This window comes from Dipodomys spectabilis, unplaced genomic scaffold, assembly GCF_019054845.1.
Source record: "Dipodomys spectabilis isolate Male_0828 unplaced genomic scaffold, ASM1905484v1 ptg000138l, whole genome shotgun sequence".
Classification (NCBI taxonomy): Eukaryota; Metazoa; Chordata; class Mammalia; order Rodentia; family Heteromyidae; genus Dipodomys; species Dipodomys spectabilis.
This window is the reverse complement of record NW_024870815.1, coordinates 8,788,711-8,814,288: the sequence shown is the minus strand read 5'-3', so window position 1 is coordinate 8,814,288 and position 25,578 is coordinate 8,788,711. Positions and strand designations below refer to the sequence as shown.

The following is a 25,578-nucleotide window of genomic DNA, read 5'->3' as shown; positions in this document are numbered from 1 at the left end:
TGTAAGAAGAGAATATAGCCACTGGTACTATATCAATGAGAAAAATATAAGGAAGCTGTGTGCTGAAACAGTTAGGTTCTATACAACACGTGTTCAAGTGACAGAAGGTGGAGTCAGCTCCCAGCATGGCGCCCACTGATTCCTGCCCCACCCCACCCCCAATATTCACACCCAATGCAGTCCCTGCCCACAATGAATAGGATGGACCTGTACCTTCAATGCAGTGTTTCATAAGTGATGGAATGTGACTTCCATGAGAAGATCATAATTGATATTATGTTCTCCTAAATTACTCATACTTGGGGAAGTAGAAGTCTAAGCTGAGTACTAATGAGAGTTATAAAGAGTTCTAATGAGAAGTTTAAGCCAGAACCCCTAAACTAAGCTACTCTCAAATTTCTGAACCACGGAATTTTATGAAAGAATAAATCCTTAGTGTGTTAAGCCACTAACTTTGCAGGTAATTTGCTATGCACCAGTGGTTAACTATTACACAGAAGGTCTATGATCCCACTAAAATTGTATGCAAATTTCTATGTATAATTGCATAGGTGTATTTTCTAGGTAATGGCCTCATTAAATTCTTAATGGAATCAGAAACTATTCCCAAGCATTGCATATATGAAACAGAGCAAGGAAAAGAAAATGGGGGATATGGGTTTAATTGACCTCCTTTGGCAAGTAATTTTAAGTCAAGTAACTTTTCAAAATAGCAATAAAAAATTCTCTTCAGTGATAGAAATCACTTTTTCTTTCTACACTGACTGATATGGTAGCCATAGCAATTGAACACTTGAAATATAGTTTGCATAACTGCAATTAATTTTCATTAAACAGCTACATATCACTCGTCATTAGATCTTGCACGAGACAGTTTCATGATGTCAGACAAAAAGTCTTAATAGAATTATGTTTGAGCTACCCCAGAACTATAAACAATCCTCAACAAGAGTATAAATTTGACATGGGGCTTTGGTCTTTGTATATCTATACAGCATTGCCCATCTATGATTGCATTCAGTAAAGGACCATTATCATAATTTGACAGAAATTAGGTGCTAAGGCTATGTGAAACACATGGCCACCAGACCTGTGACTGTCTAAATCCTCAGATAGTAGCATTCGCCCTGACAGGGTTTGCAGGATGCTGTCACATCCTGCACCCTTCACTCACTACAGTTGTGGGACTTAAGAAAACCATTGAACCTCTTAGTACGTCAATATCCGTGTCTAGAAAAATCAGATAATTTTCTATCACCAGGTGCTGCTTGGAGGATTAAGTGAGCAGCATATTTTATATGTCCAAAATATGACAAAGAAAACACCTTATACTGGGTAATTTATAAACAACAGAACTGATCACTGGGAGTTCTGGGAACTGGTAAGATAAACAACAGAGTGCCAATAGATTCAATGCGATGAGGGTCCCTTCCTCCTAGGTGGAGGCTTATTGCTGCATCTGACATCAGAGAAGAAGCAGACACGCTCCTGGGCCTCTTTTATGAAAGCACTAATCCTACTCATGAGTTAGTACCCGGAAGACTGAAGCACCACTCAAAGCCCCACCCTTAAAGCTCTCACTCACTCTAGGGGTTCTGTTCCAACAGGAGTTTTTAAAGAAACACATTCAGACCATAGCACATGTAGGGCATTAATGAGCCTCACACAGAATCATTGTCCAAGCAATATTATATGATATAATATTTATATGGCATAAGTTTAGTAATGTTACTAACTTTATCACAAGAATAACAAGTATTAATATAGAGCAGGTTGGCTCTCCCATCATTGTGTGGCCATACTTCTGGGCCTGTGAATATGGCTTCTCCTTCTAAGAGGCTAAAGATAAAGATGCTCATCTAACTCAGAATCTCTCAGCTCAGTAGTGGGTCCTCCTGCTCTAGCTGTTTCCTCCAGTTAGATCCAGTCCAGGTCCATTATTAGTCAATTATTAGTACACATCATGAACCACAAGCAATCTTTGTGACAGGAGAAACATCAGTCCCCTCTCCCTCCTCAGCAATGGTTTCCATTAATCCCTCCCAGTCACCGGGGTTCTCCCTTAGAAACCGGCAAGTTCCCACATATGGAAGACTCCTTGAAGGTTCTCAAGGAATTTCAAGCAAGGAAAGCCCATTGGAGTTCTTCTGCAGAAACCATAAATTCCTTTGAGTCTCACTTCTGTTGCTTGTCTCACTGTTATTTGCCTACACAATCATTTCTTCACTCGTGTTTTGTATACGATGGAGAGTCTGCAATATTCATGGACTACTTAAAAGGTTGTTTCGCAAGTCAGTACATTGCCCTTCTTCCCAACAGTGAAAGCCAATGTTCTGCTGGGAAATTAAGGATGTTTGGCTTGGCTGACCCTGCTAGGAAGGCAATTTTACTGGAAAAGAGGAGAGCAAAGATTACAGATGGGAAGAAATAAACCAGTTTCCAGAGAAAGCAGCCAAAGGAATTGCTTAACTAGAACTGGCCTTGCAATGCTATAGTTTCAAAGGGTAAACACACACAAAAGGGGATTATTTTTTCCCAAAGCCCCAAAGAGACTCTGGAATTATAGTAAAGATTTTCTTCAGCATGTTTTATTAATTGATTTAGTCCTCAACACTATCAACAACTTTCAAGTCAGGTACGAATTGAATTAGAGACAATAGTCAATCCAACATGGTAGTAGCCTGGGAGGTAATTAGGAGTTGCCAACAGAGATCAACTTTCTAGCAAAGGATTTTATATTGTTTCAGCCTAGAATTTCCCATGTTTGGGGATTTCTTTTTCTTTCTCACTTTTTGCTAATATTCCTTATGCTGAGAGGGTAGAACACGAGGCAGTATTGGATAAGGAAGGGTCAGTGCAAGTCCTTATACACATGTAGTCTTTGGTCTTTCTGTCCATGCATATGTAAAATCACCAAGTCATGACCTTAAAAAATAGCATTTGTTCTTACCCCTACTTTGTCAAACTTCATCACAGTACATTCTTGCTTATTTGTATTCCCCTTGGATAAATTGTCCTGGATTTTATTCATATAATTATGTGGTTATACTGAAGATAAATTTGGAGAATATACTTTTTCAAATATATGTGATGCACACATTTTTCCATTTGACAGCCACTTAAAAATACAGAGTAGGGCTAGGAATGTGGCTTCATGGTAGTGTGCTTGCCTAGCATTCATGAAGTCCTGGGTTTGATTCCTCAGTACCACATAAACAGAAAAATCCATTTTAAAAAAAGTGGCACTGTGGTTCAAGTGGTAGAGTGCTAGCTTTGAGCAAAAGAAGCTCAGGGACAGGACAGGCCCTGAGTTCAGCCTCAGGGCTTGGAGAACACACACACACACACACACACACACACACACACACACACACACACACACACACACGCGCGCGCACGCGCTATGAAATCCTTTTTTCAATTGGTTTGGAAAACAAGATCGATGAGGGAGAGTAATAAAGGGGGCAAGTCTAATGAAGGCACATTGTACTCATATATAAGTATGTCAAGATGAAATTCTTTGTGCAGCTAGTGCTAATTGTAAAATATTGAGGAAATAAAACCTCCGTTCTGCATCATATACCAATGAAAGTGGCCATCATCAAGAATACAAACAACAACAATTGCTGGCAACAGTGTGTGGAGAAATAGTGGGACTATAAACTAGTGTGACCACTCTGGAAATCAGTAGGGTAGAAATACCCTACTATGTAGCAGTACCACTCTTAGGAGGAATATAAATCACTATATAATAAGGGCATCTGCACTTCCGTGTTTTTGCAGCACTAGTCACAACAGCCAAGCTATGGAAATAGCCCAGATGCCATACAATGCTGAATGGACCTGTAAAATGTTAGATAGATAGATAGATAGATAGATAGATAGATAGATAGATAGATAGATAGATAATTATTAAATCATAAAAATAAAAATTATGTTATTCGGGGGGAAATGGATGGATCTGAAAATCATATTAAGTGAAGTAAGATAAGCTCAGAAGGACAAAGGTAACATTTTCTCTCATATGTAGAGAGTAAACTTAAAATATAAATATAGATAGACACATTCAGGATCATCTGTATATGTATATTATCAATTGAACTCAAGAGTGATATATGTATGTTCAAGATACAATGGTGAAATCCTTTTGGATAATTAACATATACTTTATTGTTTTTTGTTGTTTTTTTTGCCAGTCATGGGGCCTGAACTCTGGGTCTGGGCACTGTCCCTCAGCTCTTCAGCTCAAGGCTAGCGCTCTACCACTGGAGCCACTGTGCCACTTCCGGCTTTTTCTGTTTATGTGGTGCTGAGGAATCGAACCCAGGGCCTCATGCTTGCAAGGCATGCACTCTACCGCTGAGCTACCTTCCAAGCCCCTATACTTTAACAAATAAGAATATTAAGAAAGCCAGGCTCTGGTGGCTCATGCCTGTAATCCTAACTTCTCAGGAGGCTGAAATCTGAGGCTCACGGTTCAAAGCCAGCCCGGGCAAGAAAGACTGTGAGACTCCTAACTCCAGTAAACCACCAGAAAACCAGAAGTGGCACTGTAGCTCAAGTGGTAGAGTGCTCACCTTGAGTTGAAGAGCTGAGGGACAGCACCCAGGCCCAGAGTTCAAGCCTCACGACCAACAACAACAACAAAAAAAGAATATTAAGAAATTGAAACATGTCTGGGTTTAGGTACTAGTGGGAGGGGGCCAATGAAAGGAGAGGGGAAAGGAGGTAAATATGATCTGGATGCTTGTGTCCAAGTGTGAAAATGGAACAGAGACACTTGATAAACCTGGCATTGGAAGGAGGAAAGAAAGGATATCATGATCAAGATAAATTTTATATATAAATGGACATATAAAATTGCAATACCCTTATATACCAGGTGATACTAATTTCAAAAAATAAAAGTGATATACACTATGTTGTTGTTTTGTTGTTGTTCTTTTATTATTGGTATCTGCTTACTTTTTGTGCCATTACCAGAGGTTGAACTCAAGACTTTACCCTCTCACTCTTGGCTTTTTGGATCACAGATGGCACTCTGCCTCTTAAGCTAGGCCCCTAGTGTAGTATTTTGCTGGCTAGTGGGAGATAAAGTTCTGAAGACCTTTTTACCTGGGCTGGCTTTGAACCATGGTTCTTAGATCACAGTCTCATAAGTGGCTAGGATTACAGGCATGAGCCACTGGCTGGCCCTGGCTGTAGTGGTTCACTTTACGCCAGGAGATGTTTAACCACCTAACATAATGTTTCAGTCTGTCTGTGAGGGTTTCTGAAACTGATTACCATTTGAACTGGTGAACTGAATACAGCAGATTGTTTTGACTGGGTTAGTGGCCTTTATCCAACCAGATAAGTACTTGAGTAGGACAAAGAGGCAAGCATTGATTGTATTTTTCTCTTTCGTTTTTTCTTTCATCTTGAACTACAGCATAGATCTTCACAAGCCTTTGAACTTGGATTTATGGCCTTAGTCCTGTTTCTCAGTCTGCTCACTCAGATTAGACTTCATACCTTTTGCTTTCGCAGGACTCCAATCCACAAGTGACAAAGATAATTAGAACTTATTTCCCATGGTAAAAAAGAAAAAGGCAAGCCTATTCGTGTCCATGCAAGAACTTCAGAATAGCAGCCTTAATATAGCAAGTGGCCACCACTACACAAATCATTATTGCAAGTCCCAGCTCAAACACAAGATCCACAGTTCTACAGGACAGACCCAGCCAGTAGTATGCAGAAACAGGATAAACACAATCCCAGGAGGTAGAAGAACCAACTATGGATAAGCCACCTGCTAAATTCCTATGTGCTTTAAGAAAGCACTTGGACACTTTTGTCAAGCATATACAGCCAACATATTGAGTGCTGGGGACTGAGCCATGTAAGCTAAACCCCTATTCTTACCAGGCTAGAGGGGTGCTAAGAGACTATATCTCCTCAAAAATGCATTTTCCTAATTCATTAATTGAATCTGTGTTATATGTCAGTGCTAAACAGTCATTAAATTATTTGAAGACTTGGAATCCAAAGTTATTTGGCCCTATATGGCCACAAGAGTCCAATTAGTGGGTTTGGCCACCGTTTTGTATCATGCCTGACTTCAAGAATTGCTATTGGTGCTGTCTATGCAGTGAGGCAGACCTGAATAGAAAGCTCAGTTGTGGACACTTATTTAATACAGACATAATACACGCTTCAGTTGTGTATGTTCTAATGTTCTAATCAATTAATTGTAAGCCTTTCATATTAATCCTGTTCTCCTGAGGAATCAGGCCATAATTTGCTTTGAGGGGAAAACTCCATTTCACTATTGCTAAAAAACTCTTTCTTTCCTTCTTTCTCTCGTTTCCTTCCTTCCTTCCTTCCTTCCTTCCTTTCTTTTCTTCCGTCCTTCCTTTCTTCCTTTCTTCCTTCCCTCCTTTTCTTTTCTTCTTTCTTTTTCAGTCCTGGATCTTGAACTCAGGAACTTCTGTTTCCAATGAGGCAAGCATTGTAACGCTTGAGTCATGCTTCTAGGCCAAAACTATGCTACAGTCTTTTGGACAAGGACAAGACTAAACTGTAAACTCAAGGCCTTGGGCCTGCTAAGCAGGTACTGTTATCACTTGAGCCATGTCCTTAAGCCCTTGAAAATGCTTTTGATCTCACTGGGTTTGCAGATCACTTGGTCAGCTGATTAATAAGTAATGTTCAATTTATATACGCTTCATTTTTCCAAGCCATTTTCCTCATTTTTCATAGGCATTGATATGTTATATATCTAAGGCCATTGTCCTGGAATTCAGTTACAGCTCTCCTCTTGAAGGTACGTATGGGAATAGCAGTGATCACAAAGCAAAGCAGGTCTTTTTGTTTATCCTTTCACAGGAAACGGTCTATAATCTGTGAGTCAAAAAGAACATTTTAATGTTCTTTCTTCTGCTGCCCACCTTCTCTGCTCCAGCCCACCCTTTCTGAAACAATGACATTCTTTCCATCTGGCTTCATTAACCCTTAGCTGAAAAAATCAATTTTTCCCCCTGTGGGATTGATGTTTGAGTATAAATCTGTAGCTTTGCCTTTAGAGCCTGACAGAAATAAATCAAAAGATAAATTGTAGGTCTTTGGCTGTCACAGCAGGAAGTCCTATCATGCCATCAGCTTTCTTGTCCCCAAATGCACAAACGGACTGAAAGGCCAAAGTAATTGAAAAGCAGGCATAAAACTCTCTGTTTTTCCAGATATTAACAGAAATTGCCTCCTACTGAGGCTGCTTTCTAACTTGGTGTTCTGAAACAGGCGTTCTATTTCTAACACAAGTATTAAATGCACCTTAACTGCTATTCATGGAAGAAAAATCTTAATGTACTAGTAGATAGAACTAATGCTATCCTTCAGTTATTCTAGTGCTATTCTAAGAATGACCCAAACTCTAGACTCCTCTTTCCCCCATCTCTGCTCCCTTCCTCTCCTCCCCACTTCCTCTGCTTCTTCCTACTCTGGTCCCTTTTCCTTCCTTCCCCTCCTCCTTCCTTTCTCTCTTTATTCTCCCTTCTCTTCTTTGCCTATGCTCATCCTATTTCAGAGACAGAAAGCAAAGTAAGTACACCTGAAAAACTACCTCATTTTATAGCCAAAAAATGCAGCATCTTCCTACACCTTCAAGTGTATGATGTTCACCCCCACTGTGATACAGTTCCCCAGATTAAAACATAATAATGCTTGTGGTTGCTGCTATAGTTTGGGTGAGCATAACTAAAGGTCTATGTGTTAAATATTTAGTTCCTAAGATGGCACTAACTGAAAAGTGCTGTGGACCTTTAATACATGGGATCTGCTTGAAAGTCCGTAGGTCCCTGAAGGTATGCCCTCAAAAAGGAAAGTGGGACTCCAATCTCTTCCTCTCCTTTCTTTGTCTCTTGAAGTGAGTGATTTTGCTCTGCACATTCGCCCATCGTACTGTGCTACCTTTGCCTTAGGCCTAAATTCATTGAGCCAGAACATTCTGGAGCAGAACCATGAGCCAAAGTGGCTTTTTACCTCAATAAAGTAGTAAATACTTTGGAAACCACACACAAAAAAAGACTTTCTAACTTCGTCACCTCAAGCATTTCTAAATAGTAACAGAAAGCTGACTAATAAAGTAGACTAGTATATTCATATATGTATTTTAAAAGTTGGGTTGAAAAGGAAAAATAATACAGAAGAAATGATAAACTATGGGATCCAAATTTTCTGCGTAATATCCATCTTAACCAAAAGCAAAAGTGATTAATGATTAGTGATTTATGTGCAGACCATAATAAGCTGCTTCGGGGACTGCTGGGTAAAGCCTCTGCCCAGCACCTGCCACTTGAATTGTCTCCTCAACAATTGGAGGCTCTCATAACACTCATAGGAAGCAAGATTAGTCATGATCTTCTCCACTGAGAGAAAAGCCCTCAACTGAATCAGCCAGCTACCTAGGAGGTTGCTAGATGACCCAGAGTTCCAGAAGTCATTTGTCAGATATTCCTTTTCTCATCCCATACCCAATCCACACCACACCTGAATATCAAGAGCCCTCCCTCTGTTTCAAGTTAATTACAGGTATCCTGAATTGGTGGTGGGGGAGAAATTATGTGGAACAGTTTGATTAAGGCTCATTAAAATTCAGGGCACTGATAAGCAGTGTATCTGTTGACCACTTGTCAGGCTAGTCGCTCAATGTCATTGTGAGACCTTCAAGGTCAATCTCTTTGTCCAGTAATTTGCCAGTGTCCAGGCAAATAGGAAGTCATAGTCTGGGGGATGTGCCTTTTTCCCATGTACTCTCCTAAAATTATAGGTGGTTAATGCTTTATGCTCACTTTAGTCTATAGGTCCAGTTTCAGCCATGCTTTCAGTCTTCTTCTAAGCTATAGCTACCCTAGCTGAAGTGACCTTTACCTGGTCTGAGATAGAAGAAAAACCAGCACAAAGGACTGTCACACTCTTCTTTGCAATTTATTTTCATGACATAAAAAATAATCCTCTGAGCTTTCCTTGATCTTCTTTATAGAAAATTTATTTTTGGAAACTTCTAAACATTTTTAAGACTCAATGTTGAAAGTGAAATTTCCTTGCATACCTGCTACAACAATCCTAATTCTTTGTAGGTAATTGTGAAGGTCACTGTGTATAACAATGTTCTGAAAAGCCAGGAGTCAGTGGCTCACACCTGCGATCTTCGCTGTTCAGGAGGCTGATATATCTGAGTATTGAGGTTCAAAGCCAGCCAAGGCAGATTAATCCAAGAGACTCTTATCTCCAATTAACCAGAAAAAAAGCCAGAAGGGGAAGTATGGCTGAAGTGGTAGAGTGCCAGCTTTGAGCTCAGGGACAGTATCCAGGCCCTGAATTCAAGTCCCAGAAATGGCACCAAAAAGAAAAAGAAAAAAAGAATGTGCCACTCTTGGTGCTAGTGGTTTACACCTGTAAACCTAGCTACAGGAAAGTCAGTGAGACTCTTATCTCCAATTAACCAACAGAAAACTGGAAGTGGAGCTGTGACTCAAAGTGGTAGAGCACTATCCTTGAACAAAAAGAGCTCAGGGACAGTGCCCAGGATCTGAGTTCAAGCCAAGAAAGAAAGAAAGAAAGAAAGAAAGAAGGAAGGGAGGGAGGGACGGAGGGAGGGACAGAGGGAGGGAGGAAGGAAGGAAAGAAGGAAAGAAAGAAGAAAGAAAAGAAAGAAAGGAAGGAAGGAAGGAAGGAAGGAAGGAAGGAAGGAAGGAAGGAAGGAAGAAAAAGGAAGGAAGGAAGGAAGAAGAAAATTCTGAAGGTACCATGTGATTTTTTTTTTGTTGCTTTGTATGTCCCTACCCCACGGTATAACCCCTGTTTTCACTATATTTGATGTCGGTATAATTTGGAGAGGGGAAGAAAAAAAAACAAAATGTTTAAGTAGGGATACAGGTTGACCCATTGCAACAATGAAATGTACAAGATATTATGTCGAAAAACAAACTTTACAATTTAGGCAGGGGTGGGGGAGTGTAGTTGTGGAAGTGGGAGGGACGGGATGGTAAGGGAAAAACAAAGGAGGAGGCAACAATGCTTGATAAGAAATGCAGTCATTACCTTGCTCATGTAACTGTAACCCCTCTGTACAGTATTTTCACAATAAAAAATATAAAAAAAAAGTTCTGGAAAGAAAAGGAAAAAAGAGGTATAAAATATAGTATTTCAATATGTTTTCTCTTTTTACCCTCCTCCAAAAATTCAACAGTCCTTTATTTCTCCTTTAGTAATTCTGGTGGAATTTCATTCTCAAGTATCTTGTTAAATATCCTACAAGGTTCTACCTTGCCCATGTAATTGTAACCCCTCTGTACAGTATTTTCACAAAAATAAATTTAAAAAATATCCTACAGGTTGAATAGCTGGTCATTCAAAATGGGCAGGAAGTGAAGTTTTCAATGTCAAAATATTTTTATTCTAGGATATTTGCATATATATAGTGAGATATTTTGAAAATAGTACCCACGTCTAAACACAAAATCACTGTACTCTAACTTTTCATTTTTGTTGCCTTGTATGTAGATCATTTTTGCCTTTGCTATATATTTTTATTTACATTAATATGTACTTTCTACTCATTTTCATTTATGATACATATATACTTAGTATGTAAAACCTAAAGGTAGTTTTATGCAATATTTTTTAGTGTACCTATGTCTTGGCTGGTACATGAGGTCAGATATGAAATTTTCTACATATAGCATCATATCAGTATTCAAAAAGTTCAGATTTTAGAATATTTCAAATTTTGGATTCCCCAATTAGGGATATATGTATATATATATATGTACATATATATATACATATATATATATTCCATAGATCGTAGGGGTGGGAGATTGAACTCAAGGCATAGAAGCTGTCCCTCAGGTTTTTCACTCAAAGTTGGTGCTCTACTACTTGAGCCACATCTTCATTTCAGTCCTGTTTTTTGTTGGGTTTTGGGGGGGGGGAGGAGGAGGTTAACTGGAGATGAGAGTCTTAAGGACTTTCCTGGCAGAGCTGGCTTTAAACTACAATCCTCAGATCTCAGCCTCCTGAGAGCTAAGATTACAGGTATGAATCTAGTGCCTGGCAAACTCATATATTCTTCATTTCAGATCACAGGCTCTGACAGCACATGATAGCATTGTCTGTATTATGTCAAGTTTTACAAGTTAGGAAATAAAAGTGGTGGGACCTGATCGGTTGCAATCTAATACTGTACCAGTCTAAGGAGAAAAAACTGGAAAGATGCTGAAATTGCTCCTCACAAGTGAATTCCTGTTCAACCTTTGTCTCAGAGACTTCATCTAGGCCTGATTCTTTCAAATTTATCCTGCAAAGGATAGAAATCACTACCATAATAACCTCTAGTGATAAAATTGACTTATATGAATGTTGTTTCAATAAATTGAGACCTGCTTCCTTTATCTTCCACATATTTAGTCCGTATCATCCTTCAAAGGACATCTTGGGATAAAAATCTAAAATCTGGATCCAACATAAAATTTCTGGCAAAAACACATTAACCATTCCTCATAGAAATCAAATACTAAAAGAGATCCAAAAGTCTAAAGAACAGTATCTTCAATGAGTTGTCTTATTCTTATCTTCACTAAAGTTTGCTTGAAATGCATTTATCAGACTCAGAAAAAAATGGGAAGTAGTGTTTGTATATAAAGTATATTTTAAACTCCACTTAAGCCCACTCATTTTACCTCCCACAGCTGACTTTTTATTTTGTAGAAAGATGAATAAAGAATAAATCAAAGGCCATGCTTTAAATTATATACCTCTGGAGGGGTAGGGGAAAACCTGGGAGTATATCCACATTAGGGAAGATTGTTCTCAAATATGCATCACTCAATAGCTGGGTAATAAGCTGATACTTCTTTCAAAAATGGATATGACTGTAAACCTTGTATTTGACAAACACAAAAGACAAGCCCCCAGAAGAATGAATCATATTTGTTCTCAAGATGCAGAAGGAATCCTGTGACCGCAGAATGATGCATTCTGTGCTGACCTTTAAGTGGTTCAATCTCCTGACAAGGATCTGGGGTCCCCCATGTGACTGGTTGACTCAATGGGGTGAAACATGACATTACAACACCAGATGGAAATGATTGTATCTGCTTCTTTTCATCCAAGCTCCTTTTTGTGTTTAGCTTCATTGAGGGAAGCCAACCTCTTTAATCAGGAAATTGTGTTCTTTCTGTTTTCCTAATCAATGTGTAGAGAGCGTTCTGGCCCACGGGTTGGGTCAATCAGACTTAATAGAATCATCTGGAAGCATGGAGCATGTAAATGTCTCTAATCTGACCCTTTCATTTTACAGACAAAAAAAAAAATCAACACCAGAGAATTTTTCCAAGAACACACAGCTAGCTTGTGCAATGGTTCGTAAATTTTCCTTCTGTTATTTTTAATGAAAGAAACAAGGAGAGTCTGGACTCAGGTTTGAGAGAACAAAGGGTTTATTTCTGCAGGTGGAGGAGAGTGGAAGAATGAAGTATACACTAGAGAAAAAGAATGTGCTTCGTGCTGGAAAGGTATTGTAGGTGCCGGTTGTTCAGCTGTTTTAACTCAGCCTCAGCCACCTGCTGAGGACCAAACAAGCTAACGAGACTATGGGGTGTCTGCAGCACAGGGCTTTATGCTGGTGATGGAGATGCTCTGCCCTCTGCATTGCAGGCTGCCCGCCTCACACTCAGACATGGTCTGCTCCTTGCCATTCACCTCTACACAGATGCTAAACCCTTCTTCCTGGCAATCCGAGGCTTCTCGGCAGACACACTTGCTTCTCTGGGCTGGAAAAATAAGCGAGAGTGGTTTAATGACACCTCCCATAACGGAGGTAGGAAAGTGAAAACACATTATCTCCAAAGAAATGGTAGTGATTAGAGAGCCTCCGCCTCAAACAATGCAGCAAACCATCCCTGTGGAAGAGCAGTAGTACCAGGAAATTGAACCATTTTGCTCCACTTGGGATAAATGGGTTCTGAAGTCAGGTGCCTGGGTTGGCTCTACATGAGGCAGTTCTGTCCAAGCCACACACTGCCATCCACATGAGACAGAAATCAGGTACAATCCTTCATCTCTACCCTCACCCCACCCCCACCCTACCCCAGACCAAATTAGACTTCAGCAAAGAGCAGAAAGTCAAGATTAAAAGGGGAAGGGGGGACTTGCTGTGAGAGAGAAAATATAGCACATAAAGACCACACATCCTATTTTTAAAAAATAATAGAAGACATGAGTTAGGAGGGAAGATGGGAGAAGGGCACGTCTGGAGGAAGATAGCAACCAGGTGTTTCCAACAAGAGGTCAGCCAGCAGATGGTGGTAACTACCAAGCTGACATTGCCCCAGACCTGGCTAAAATTACACAAGTCATTGCGCAGCCAACCATCAGAGCTGAGGGACTGAGAGAGAAGATGCCAGCAGGTCAGTCTAGAAAGGAAAGGGATCACAGAGCTGGCAAAGACCTCAGGGATCAAGCAGTCGGCTCCCAATTTTACAGACAAAGAAACCCAGGGCAGAGATCTGCTTCTAACAACCCAGCCTTTCTCTTTTCATAGTATCTGTTGCTCAAGACAGGGGAGGTGCCTCACAACCTTTGTGATATTCAAGATCAAGATCAAGGTCAGTGCCTTGGCAAATAGTGAATCACAATTTGAGAAAGTAACTCCTTTCTCTATTCTCTTCACATCCGTAGGATGACTTCTAGGAGGAAGTGTCAGATGGAGGCTAGTGTGTTTTTAACACCTCTCTAACACTTGATAAACTTCCTATAACAGACAGATCTCGTCTTTACTCTCAAGTAGCATTTGGCTAGAATCTGTGTTATTCCCCTGTAGTATCTTTGTAGTTAACCAATTACTTATAGCAAACTATACTTCTTTTTGAGACATAACATTTCCATTTTTACAGTTACTTAAGAGTAAAAACTGAATACATAATGTGATATTACAAAGACAGTAAAGATCACGAAGGTGGAATAGAAGAACATTTAGAACATGGGAAATGGATTATGACCTTTTAGATGCCTGATTTGCACCCCTCTCCAGGGAAAGGAACTGGGAGGGCAATTTGCTGCCAAATCAGACTTGAATCTTTGACATCTCCGGGTATCTGCTTTGATTGACTGCTAAACCCAAGACTACATTGTTTCAAACCTTAATGTTCATATGGAATTATCACAGTAAAACTCCCTTGTACCATTTGTTAATTTAAAAAAAGAAAAATTTAAAACCTCAGTACTATCTACTGCCAGACGCTGGTGGCTCACACATGTAATCCTAGCCATGCAGGCGAATCGAGGTTTGAATCCAACCTAGGGAGAAGTCTGTCAGACTCTTATCTCCAATTAGCCAGCAAAAAGCTAGGAGAGGACCTGTGGCTCAATTGGCAGAGCACTAGCCTTGAGTGAAAAAGCCAAAAGAGAACTCAAGCCCCAGAACTGGTACCAAATAAACCAACAGCAACCCTCAACGCCGTCATTTTCGCATTCTTACGATTATAAAGGCGAAGTGTTCCTTACCATCACATTGTCCCCACAGTGGACAGGCACCACAAGCTTTCTCAGTTGAGGCTGACGGAGCACAGCTGTCCTTAGCAGTAAGAGTGTAATTCCTACCCTGACAGTGGAGAACGTGCAGCTTGCATACTGTCAGACGCAGTGTCCTTTTGCTTCTCTCATCTCTAGCACATGCATCCAGGGAAGATCTGAAAAGCATTTTCAATTACAGATTTACAAGAAATCTGTTCTTAAAAGTTGAGGGGTACAAGTGAAAAGCAAGGCCTTGAGCTTTATATTAGCCACAGCAAAGACACCATATCAACTCAAGCCACTTTTGTTCCTAGGGGCCAACACTTCAGATCTCCAGTGAGTACCTTTTCCTCTATGTCCTCAGTTTCTATGAGCATAGATACCCACTGCTGATTTGTTTTTATCTAGGACAGATCAGATACAGTAAATTAGAGGAGAAGGTGAGGCCTGCTAGCAACTGCTGATGGATCGACAACACTGGAAACAGAAAATCAGCAAAGATCAAACACTCAGATCAAATGAAACCATTTGGCCACAGGAAAAAAATTAGCTCTTCCTAGCCTAGCCGCCTTGAACGTTCATGCCTGTAATATAGCATTGTCCACTAATTAATGACCTTGAATAGTCAAATGAAGATGAAAATGTACTTTTCAATGCTCTTTTTAAAAGCATCTGTGTTTTCAAAGTACTACAGGAATATTTCTGTAGAATAATGCTACTTGTAAGCATTAGTGCTAAAATGGTAACTTGTGGCTATTTAGAAATGTCACTTTAATAAAAAGCGATCACACTTCTGAATGTGGATTGATTGATAGGAAAATGAAAACTTAGCAAAATATTTTATTTTCTTTGCTTACCAGCAGGGTCAAAAAGACTTTACATTCTCAAATTATATTTAGGTCTAATATTTTTCTCTGGCCAAGAGCTGAATTTATTCAGCTACATTGATTTGGAGTTACTTGCATCAACAAAGCAATTTTTTTATTTTGTATACATATTTTACTCTTTATTTAAACTTTTTAAACAAAACTATTCAGAACAATTGAAAAGGTAGAGTGTTTATAATACTATGTCAATATGATAGGAAAACTCACACTATGTCTACAAATGACAGACTGCAGACAAACGAAATGTGTGGGAGAAGCTAGACAAAGAAAGAAATGGATTCAAATAAACGGTGGCTAATAGAAAACAATAGCCAAGTCAGAACTCACCTTGGCTGACTCCATTTCCATTTGCACCATTTACTTACATTCTTCCACATACCAGAAATCATTACATACCATCATATTCTCTTACTATACACAAGCATCCACTAGCTGCTTTAGATACCCTCCTCTAAGGATGGTTTCAAGTTGTATGTATTTTTACAGTAAAAAAAATAAATAAATAACAGGAGACACTTTAAGAATCAGAAAAGTAGTTGCTGTTTGCTCTATCAGCATTGCTTTAAGAGCTGATGTCCCAAGGGAATTTCAGCCTAATCCTCTCAAGCTCTAAATCCTCCACTGACAGTTTTGTCATTTTGTTCTACTTTCTATATATATAGAACAAGCAGCCCTCAAGTAGTCCCTCCATCCTTCTCCCAGCCAGATTAGAATACTGCTGAATACCATAGACTTCAGCCTGATGACCTGTAACAGACTGCCATGGACCAGATTAGGATGCAAAGACTCTTAACCCGAGGGTGATAAGCTATACCTCTAAGTCAGGAGACATCAAAACATGTCAGAAGTCATCCCATTATCCCATTTGTTTGGGGCTATATATATATATATATATATATATATATATATATATATATATATATATATATATATGTAAATAAAACAGAAAGGTGAGCAAAGACAGAACTTACCCACATTCATAGGGCATTTTACAAATGCACCGTGAATTCTGCAGTTTCTCCCAGCGTTTACATTCAGGCATTGCTTGTGTTGTAGGAATATCTAAAGAAAAGCATAAGGAATACGAAAGCATTGGGAGAACAAGTACTTCCGCATAGTAAGCAAGACTTTCCTCTAATTGTTGAACCAGCGTTTGTCCTTTTCATATCATGGTAATTAAAGTCTGCCATTCTATAAGCCTTTATACTTGCTGAGGTACTTTTTTTTTTTTTTTTTGGGGGGGGGGTCTGGTCATGGGGCCTGAACTCTGGGCCTGGGCGCTGTGCCTCAGCTCAAAGCTCTACCACTTGAGCCACAGCGCCACTTCCGGCTTTTTTCTTTTTGCTTATGTGGTGCTGAGGAATCGAACTCAAGCCCTCATGCATGCAAGGCAAGTGTTCTACCACTGAGCCACCTTCCCAGCCCCATGAGGTACTTTTTATACATTGTAATGTTTAATCCTTTTAACAATACCTATTTGAGAGATGAGGAAACAAATGGCAAGAAGTGTTAGGAAACCACTGGTTTTTCATGCATTGACTGTTGGAATTCAAGGCCAAGAAAGGGAATTCCTTTAAGGAAGTATGTGTTTAAGGAAAGTTTGGTGTGTATATATACCACATTTTCTTGATCCATTCATCTACTGAGGGGTATGCCTCCATCAAAAAGAATGACATTGCCCCATTTGTTAGGAAATGGAAAGACCTGGACAAAATTATATTAAGTGAAATGAGCCAGGCCCAAAGAAACATAGGTCCCATGGTTTCCCTTATTTGCAATAACTAGTATATGTCTGAGACAAGCAGAAATGGACAGATAGGTTGATGTTAGGCAAAATGAACCCCAAGATAAGGACTCAAATGGTTTTTCTTTCTTCATATTGTTGCTAACATATTTATAAGATGAGTTCTTTGTTGCTTTGTATGTCCCTCCCCACCCCCAGTATAACCCCTATTTTCACTGTATTTGATGTTGGTGTAATTTGTGGAGGGGAAGGGAAAAAAATTGTTTAGATAGGGATATAGGTGGACCCATTTCAACAATGAGATGTACAAGACATTATGTCGAAAAACAAACTTTCCACTTTGGTGGCGGGCAGGGGGAGGTGGGAGATGAGAAGGGGGGTTAGATGGGAAGGGATGGGAAGGGGAAACAAAGGAGGAGGCAACAATGATTGATAAGAAATGTACTCATTATCTTGCCCATGTAATTGTAACCCCTCTGTACAGTATTTTCACAATAAAAAAAGAAAAGAAACATTTGTCTGTTGGACTAAATTCTATACCCTGAGTCTCTAAGACTGAAAGCTGCAACTTGTGTAAGCTGAAGAATTTCCTGATATCCTAAAAGATCTATAGTAACTTGTCATGTTTAATGTCCAGAGGGTCTCCTGCCACAGTGAGCAAATATCTGGATGTATTTATGTTAATAAAATTCTGTCCATTAACTGTATCTTCTAAAAAATGATGAAAAGTCAACCAGCATTCCAGTTTTGACAGGGAAGCATCTTGGTCCAGCTCATAAGAAGCATAAATTGACTGGCATTACCCTGGCTATGTCTGAGTACCTGTGAGCACTCTAACATGCTCTGATTATTTTACCTCTTGCTCGTTCCATTGCCAAGGAAGCTGTTAACATTCACTTTTGATCATAAATCTAGCTACGGGGCTGGGAAGGTGGCTCAGTGGTAGAGCACTTGCTTTGCATGCATGAGGCCCTGGGTTTGATTCCTCAGCACCACATAAGCAAAAAAAAAAAAAAAAAAAGCCAGAAGTGGCACTGTAGATCAAGTGGTAGATCACTAGCCTTGAGCTGAAGAGCTAAGGAACAGCACCCAGGCCCAGAGTTCAGGCCCCACGACTAGACCCAAAAAAAAAAAAATCTAGCTACGTATTTAGCATATTACAAAAGTAATTTATCAGAAGAATACAAAGGCTATGGAACAGCAATGTTTGATGGCTTGCACTGGTCGTTGTTGACTACTCAGGAGATGGAGAATGGGAGGATCACAGTTCAAAGCTAGTATGGACAAAAAGTTAGCAAGGCCCCATCTGAATAAAAAGGCCAGGCAAGGTGGCTTTTACGAAAAATAACTAAAGCAGAAGGACTGGGATCAAGTGGTATAGTACCTACCTGGAGATGGAGGTCCAGAACTCAAACAACAGTACCATCAACACCAAAACACAATCTATTCGATACTTCCTTACTTTGTAAAATGTAAGAGATTTAGACACAAGCGTACAATGTCTTGAACAATTCAGAAGGTTGGAAAGAGGAAAGCGATATGAAACATGTCTGCCATGATCAGCAATCTCAAAAAATAAGTACTCATTCTGCAAACACTTCCATTGCCCTAAGTGCAATGTGGGATCCTGAATTGAATCCTAGAACCTACAAAGTCAGGCAATACCTGAATAAAGTATGATTTGTGATTTAGTCCATATCAACTAACTAGTCATGCTATGAAAGAAGTAAAGTGGGTAAAGAACACATGGAAACTAAACCTGTGACTTTTCTGAAATCTAAAATCATCCCAAAATAAAATGATATTTTCTAAATCAGTGCTTCTCAGTCAAGGACGTTTTGCTCCAAGGGCACATCTGACAATGTGCACAGACACCTTCCGTCACACTTGAGAGGTAGAGCTGCTGGCGCTTGGTGGGAGGAGCCACAGCTACTGCTAAAGACCCTGCAAGTACCAGGATCTGGATCACAGCAACAATGGGTTGAGAAACCATAGCGCAGTTGAACCAGAACGGAGGCTCCATGATAAAGCCATATAAATTAGCCTTGCATTATGACTGGAAATTTAGTTTAGGGTAGATTTGGAAATTTTAGATTTTTATGCTTGCTCCAAGTTATCATAATTTCTTTGTTGGAAAACCCAATAGTTTCCTATAATAAACACTCTTGCATTTAGCTTGATGAACCAAATCAACCCAGTCAGAAAACCCAACTAAGAGCTTGTGCCACTGCTCACATGAAGAGTACCTTTAATGAAAGGGTGGAGATGTGGAGTTTCTACTTAGTGGGTGCAGATTTTCAGTTTAGGAAGATGGAAACAATTCTGCAAGTGGACAGTAGTGATTGCTATAAAACAATGGGAGTGCTTTTAATGTCACTGGTCTGTATATTTGAAATGGTTACAAATGGTAAACCTTATGTATATTTTACCACAATTTTTATAAGACTGAATACTGAACCAGTACTTTATTTTTTAATCCACATTTTAAAACATAAGCTTAGAAGGATGATAAACTTGGGACTCTTTTGAATATGCCATTCACTTATTTTAAGGGTAGTTGTTATTGTTTTCTACATCTTCAGAAAAACAAATAGGCCTGAGAAATATCCTTAATTAAAGCCAACCTTACTAGAATTTTCTATTGAGTAGGAGGGGAGTCCTATTAAATTGTGCTAGCAAATGGCTGAAACAGATATCCCAGAGAGACAACTGTATCTCTTTTGGAACAAAAGTACAACCTCATCAACTATCTATTGTTCTTGTTCGTCTTAGAATTGTACAGACAGGTTCATTAATTCACATAGCTCATAAATATATTTATGTTTTGGTGTATATCAAAAACAAAGCAAATGTCTTCTAATGGGGAGCTTTGACGGCCCAGAACCTATCAGAAGTGGCATGGAGGGTCTCCCTTGAGACCTGCTCTCCTTCCACCCCCTGTTATTCATCTATCATCATGGCTCAATTTTACAATCTGTACCATAGTACTTCCAGCAGCCTGCTCTTGCTTTTAGGTTATAAACATCTGTTTTACCTAAGACTATCTCTAATAGAATCTAGTATTCCTTCTTCACTAGAAAAGACCAGAAAAGCATTGAACTAAAAATCCCTCAAGAAAAAAAAGTCATGAAATAATACAAACTAGCATGCAAATGAGCTTGCTTTCTTACCTGTTTTTAACTATTAAAAACATATTTCCATTATTAAAATGTAAGCAAAAAAATTAAAATTAAAAAAATAAAATAAAATAAATGTAAGCAAAGAAGAAATAGGAGGGCACTGTGTGAGAGTTTTGTCTTCTGGTTTGGTTTTGGGGTTGGGGTAGTACTGGGATTTGAACTCAGGGTCCTGTGATTGCTTGGCAAATGATCTACCAACTGAGTCACAAACTCAGCCCATAAAAGGGTTAAACAAATAATCTATCTCATTTCAAATACCTCTAAAAAGAAATCATTTGGGATTCTAAACCCTTTCCTATCTTAGTGCTTAAAAGAGCTTTTTCACATCCCTGGTGTTTAAAATATTGGATTGTTGGCTTTTTACTAAGAGCACCTTTATATACCACAGTACAAATGTCTAGTTTGCAGCATTAAATTTATATATAACTATAAATTCTATAAATTCTTGATTTTAGTAATTCAATAAACTCTCTAAGAGTCCAGAAATGAAATAGTTAGAATTTTACATAAACTGTTCATTCTGTACTTAGTAAAAGTACAGGAAAAAATCAGTAGAAAACCTAAAACCTAGCTTTTAAAAAGCATCCTAACAAAGCTAATCTTTAATATGGAGTGTTTAAGTTCGATACTTTAGAATCCATCGTGAGATGGCCGTCCCTGCATTTCATGCCTATGTGCGTGCTGTGTGGAAAATTCTGTCGCACAGTCTTCAAACTGTCCCTCCTCTCCTAGTCTCAGGATGAAAAGAATGACTCACAGTGACAGTGATACCATGGCGTGAAGGCCAACACAAGGACTCTGGCTCACTCGAGCACAGATGTCCTTGAAGAAACACATTCACCACTCACCTTTGTGGACACACTGGACGTTGCTCATCTCAGGACTCCACTTAAGACTGGAGCCACAGAGAAACACTGAAGGACCTCTTAAGGACATGCCACCTGAACAGGAAAAAGTCACCTTCTCACCAACTGTGTAGAAAGGTTTGTGGGGATGACTCTGTATGCTATTCGTCAGTTCGGGTAGAACACAGGAGAGTTCTAAAAATAAGACAGAACAGCATTCAAGGGTCATTGCTTTCCCAAGCCATTTTTAACAGCTTTTAATGATCTAATAACTATTTTACTTTTTCAGTGCAGAAGAGGGAGAAGTGATTATTATACTCTTAGAGGGTGGAGGGAGCGTGGATCCTGACATGAAATTGACCAATGAATAACTATCACTCCTGCCCTCAAAGCAGTGTGACAACTTATGAATAAACTTGGGAAATTCCTAAGGCACAGTCTACTGCTAAAATCAGTCTTCATAGCTGCCACCTGACGCGCTAGTTTGTGAAGTTCCAAGAGCTGCCTCATTCACATAGCACAACTCTAATTAGATATGATCCTCTTTGAAATTTTCAAAAGACCTATAGCCTTGCAACCACAAAAGTCTGGTGTTCTTTGGTTTCCCATTTTTATTCTTCCTTACTCAATTAAATTCATTGGCTCAAATCTTCTACTTCAAAATAATATGCAGAGAAATATGCACAGTTATAGAGGTCATCATGATTTTTTTAGATTTGTCTCAGTATTAGAGCACCTGTCTGGAATGCATAAGGTTGGGGTTCAATCTCCAACACTGAAATAAAATCCATTTTGCAATCTCTTTAGTGGACTTCAAACAATATTCTATAAACTATTGCTTTATTTATGTCATATGTTTCTTCAGAAACTTCATTCATTTATTTAAAAACAACACTTATTAGGTACCTGTATTTTGCTAAATGTGTTATACACTGAAGAAGATACAGCAAAACACAAGGCTCAAATTGTGCCTTCATACTGTGCTAATATCTACCATTGGACTTGTTTGTATCATGTCAGAATTGTTGGTTTCACTAATCTCTCTCCTTCCAAGACAAATAAATCTGTACAAAATTAAAAGAAAAAAATGTTTCTGTGGGGGCTGGGAAGGTGGCTCAGTGGTAGAGCACTTGCCTTGCATGCCTGAGGCCCTGGGTTTGATTCCTCAGCACTACATAAGCAAAAAGAAAAAAGCCGGAAGTGGCACTGTGGCTCAAGTGGTAGAGCGCTAGCCTTGAGCTGAAGAGCCGAGGGACAGCGCCCAGGCCCAGAGTTCAGGCCCCACGACCGGACCCAAAAAAAAAAATGTTTCTGTAAGAATCAGAGAGCCACCCAAGTAGTTCAAGTCTGAAGGTCCAACATTCCAGAAAAAAGGGAAGTTGAAGATGGTGATGACATTTGCTAATACTGGCCTCCTTGGGGTGCTGGTAAATTTGAAGGGGAAAATAAATGGAAATAATGAAAGAAGCTCAACTGGGGACAAAAATGCTAAGAGAGCACCGTAAAAAATGAGAAATCCAGGTTAGGATGTCCATACTTTCATTGGGATCTCCTAAGGGAGGTACATCCTTAGAATAAAGGTAGACCAACTTGATTGCTTGCCAAAAACAAGACTCATCTCCTCTAAAGGAAAGTAACATTGTCCAAAGCCTTAAATTATATCTCCAATTTCTTATGCATAAAGTATAGAATTTAATCAACATTTTAATCTAATAGTCAAAAAGACAAAAGATGTGGCCTCTTCCGTAGCACATATATGCTAAAATTGGAGTGATACAGATTAGCATATAGAATAACATGCAAATTCATGAATTATTCCATATTTTTTTATTGACTGAAATTCAACAACAAAAAAGATAATAGAGCTGGAGCCCGTGCTCAAGCCTGTAATCCTAGCTACTTAAGAAGCTGAGATATGAAGACCATAAGATCACAGTTCAAAGCCAGCAGACTGGAATGTTCATGAACTCTTATCTCCAATTAATCACCAAAAAGACCAGAAGCAGAGCTGTAGCTCAGAAGTGGTAGAGCACTAGACTTGAGCAAAAAAGCTCAGGACAGTGCCCAGGCCCTGAGAATGGCACACGCGCACACACACACACACACACACACACACACACACACACACACAATCAATCAACATAGAAGAGAAAACGAGCTTTACAACGTTGGTGGGGGAGAGGGGGGAGGATTGGGAGGGGTAGGGGGGAGGCTGGGAAGGGATGTGAAGGGTAAACAAAGGAGGAGGTTGCAATGCTTGATAAGAAATGTACGCATTATCCCGCCCATGTAATTGTAACCCCTCTGTACAGTATGTTCACAAAAAAAATTAAATTAAATTTAAAAAATTTAAAAAAGAACATAGAAGAGATTTAAACAACAAAATCAATAGATATGGGCCTTCACAATTGGCAAAGTTAACGACAAGATGGGGACTTTCAATTAAGAATTAGAAAGTATTCATTGAAACCCCAGTGTACAGCTATTTAAAGATTTTTTTTTTTATTAACCACTCTTTTTTTTTTTTTTTTTTTTTTGCCAATCCTGGGGCTTGAACTCAGGGACTGGTCACTGTCCCTGAGCTTCTTTTGCTCAAGGCTAGCACTCTACCACTTCAACCACAGCACCACTCCTGGCTTTTTCTGTGCATGTGGTACTGAGGAATCGAACCCAGAGATTCATGCATGATGGACACTCTATCACTAAGCCACATTCCCAGCCTTTAAAGAAATTTTTAAGATTTAAAGAATAACTAAGTATTTTTCTAAAGCAGAAAAAAGTGTAGTATCTAAAATTAAAAATAAAATCTAGGAAATAAATCAACAGAATTATTAAAAGAGTAAGTTAAATCAATAGAAAATATTAGAAAAAGGAAGAAAAAGAAAGTTTTATACACATATGAATATAATTTTTATATCTTCTGTGTATACAGCATACATACATATATGAATATCCCTATCAGAGTCTGATATATATATATGATCCTATATATGTGTATAAATAGGGTCATACAAACACACATACACATACACACACACACATACACACGTATATGTCCTCCTAAAGAGCAGACAACTGATTTTTGGAAAATATATTCCTCTAGCTTTGTCTATCTACTTGCTGAGCAAACACATTCCAACTTAGATAGAAGCCATGATTGATGTTATATGATCAAACAGAATGACCAAATAGATAAGCAACTCTTAATCCTATGATTATATCTAAACAGTATACCATCCAATGTGCTTAAGGATTAGTAGGATAATCAACTCTAGTAATTGAATTGTAGAGTACTCTGTTTAACAGAGTTAGCACCCATCAGGAAAGAATGGTTAAATCACTGTGATAACATTCATCTGTAGGAAGGAAAACTGCTACAATTATAAACCGCAATGTGAGAAAGTCAAAATAAGTATGTATCATCCTATTAAATAGCAAAACAGAAACCAAACATAAATAAATAGATTTTTTATGTACTGGTTATCTTAGCCTGAAGACCTCTTCTAATTTGCACCAAGAACATTAAAATTGCAATAAAATTGACGTCACTGATTGGAGACATAACTAGCTAGAGAATCACTCCTGAGACATAGATGGAATCATATCAGCCTTTCAGAAGAAGAAGGTCAAGACACAGGGTATATATATATATGGTAGTTTACCTCATCATAATTGGGGCTAACATGGGTAGATATTTATCTTGACTCATTTGTTTCTTATTATTTCTTCATTATTCTCCTATCTAAAGTTACATAGTACAACCAAGGCCACTCACGCTGGCAATGCATTTCCCCAACAAGCCACTGTAAATCTTGTCCACATCTGGCAACAGGATCTCCAATAAGAGAGTATCCTTCATTGCAAGCATATACTATGTTTTTCCCAACAGGAAATGTGGCACCTTCTCCCTAAATCAAAATAAAAGATGAAGAGAAATATAGTTTGTCTGTTTTGTACTACAAAATAACTCTGTATTATTATTTGCCCTGTCAATTGGTTTGTTTAAATCATCAGCCACTGACATTCAAACAATTAATTTAGAAAATTGTGGGTGAAACTTTTTTCTTTATATAGTCCTATTAACAACAGCAGTGCCATTGATAAGTGAAATAAAGTCATTAATGCCATGGTACTATAATGTATAGATTGCTCCTAAAAATACCAAGATCTACATGAAACAGTTTCTTAAAATTACTTTAGTTGAAACTATTCAAACAACTATTTCTCTTACACTTTTAGAAAAAAGGTAATTTGGGGGGTAGGGGAGTGTAGTCGTGGAGATGGGAGGGCAGGGATGGGAGGGGAAAAACAAAGGAGGAGGCAACAATGCTTGATAAGAAAAGTACTCATTACTTTGCTCATGTAATTGT

At 38.8% G+C, this 25,578-nt stretch overlaps 1 protein-coding gene across 1 annotated transcript in view; it reads right to left on the bottom strand.

The window, feature by feature from the left end:
* Positions 1–12,456: 12,456 nt before the first annotated feature.
* The window catches only part of C7 (complement C7), a 49,467-nt gene continuing 36,345 nt past the window's right edge, over positions 12,457–25,578 (bottom strand). Inside the window, exons 14-18 of the mRNA XM_042690610.1 lie at positions 24,984–25,116; positions 21,212–21,403; positions 16,412–16,502; positions 14,545–14,729; positions 12,457–12,812 (exon numbers count right to left, since the gene is read on the bottom strand). Coding sequence (XP_042546544.1) covers positions 12,631–12,812; positions 14,545–14,729; positions 16,412–16,502; positions 21,212–21,403; positions 24,984–25,116 — 783 coding nt within the window. The 3' untranslated portion in view covers positions 12,457–12,630. The remainder of the gene's footprint in view (positions 12,813–14,544; positions 14,730–16,411; positions 16,503–21,211; positions 21,404–24,983; positions 25,117–25,578) is intronic.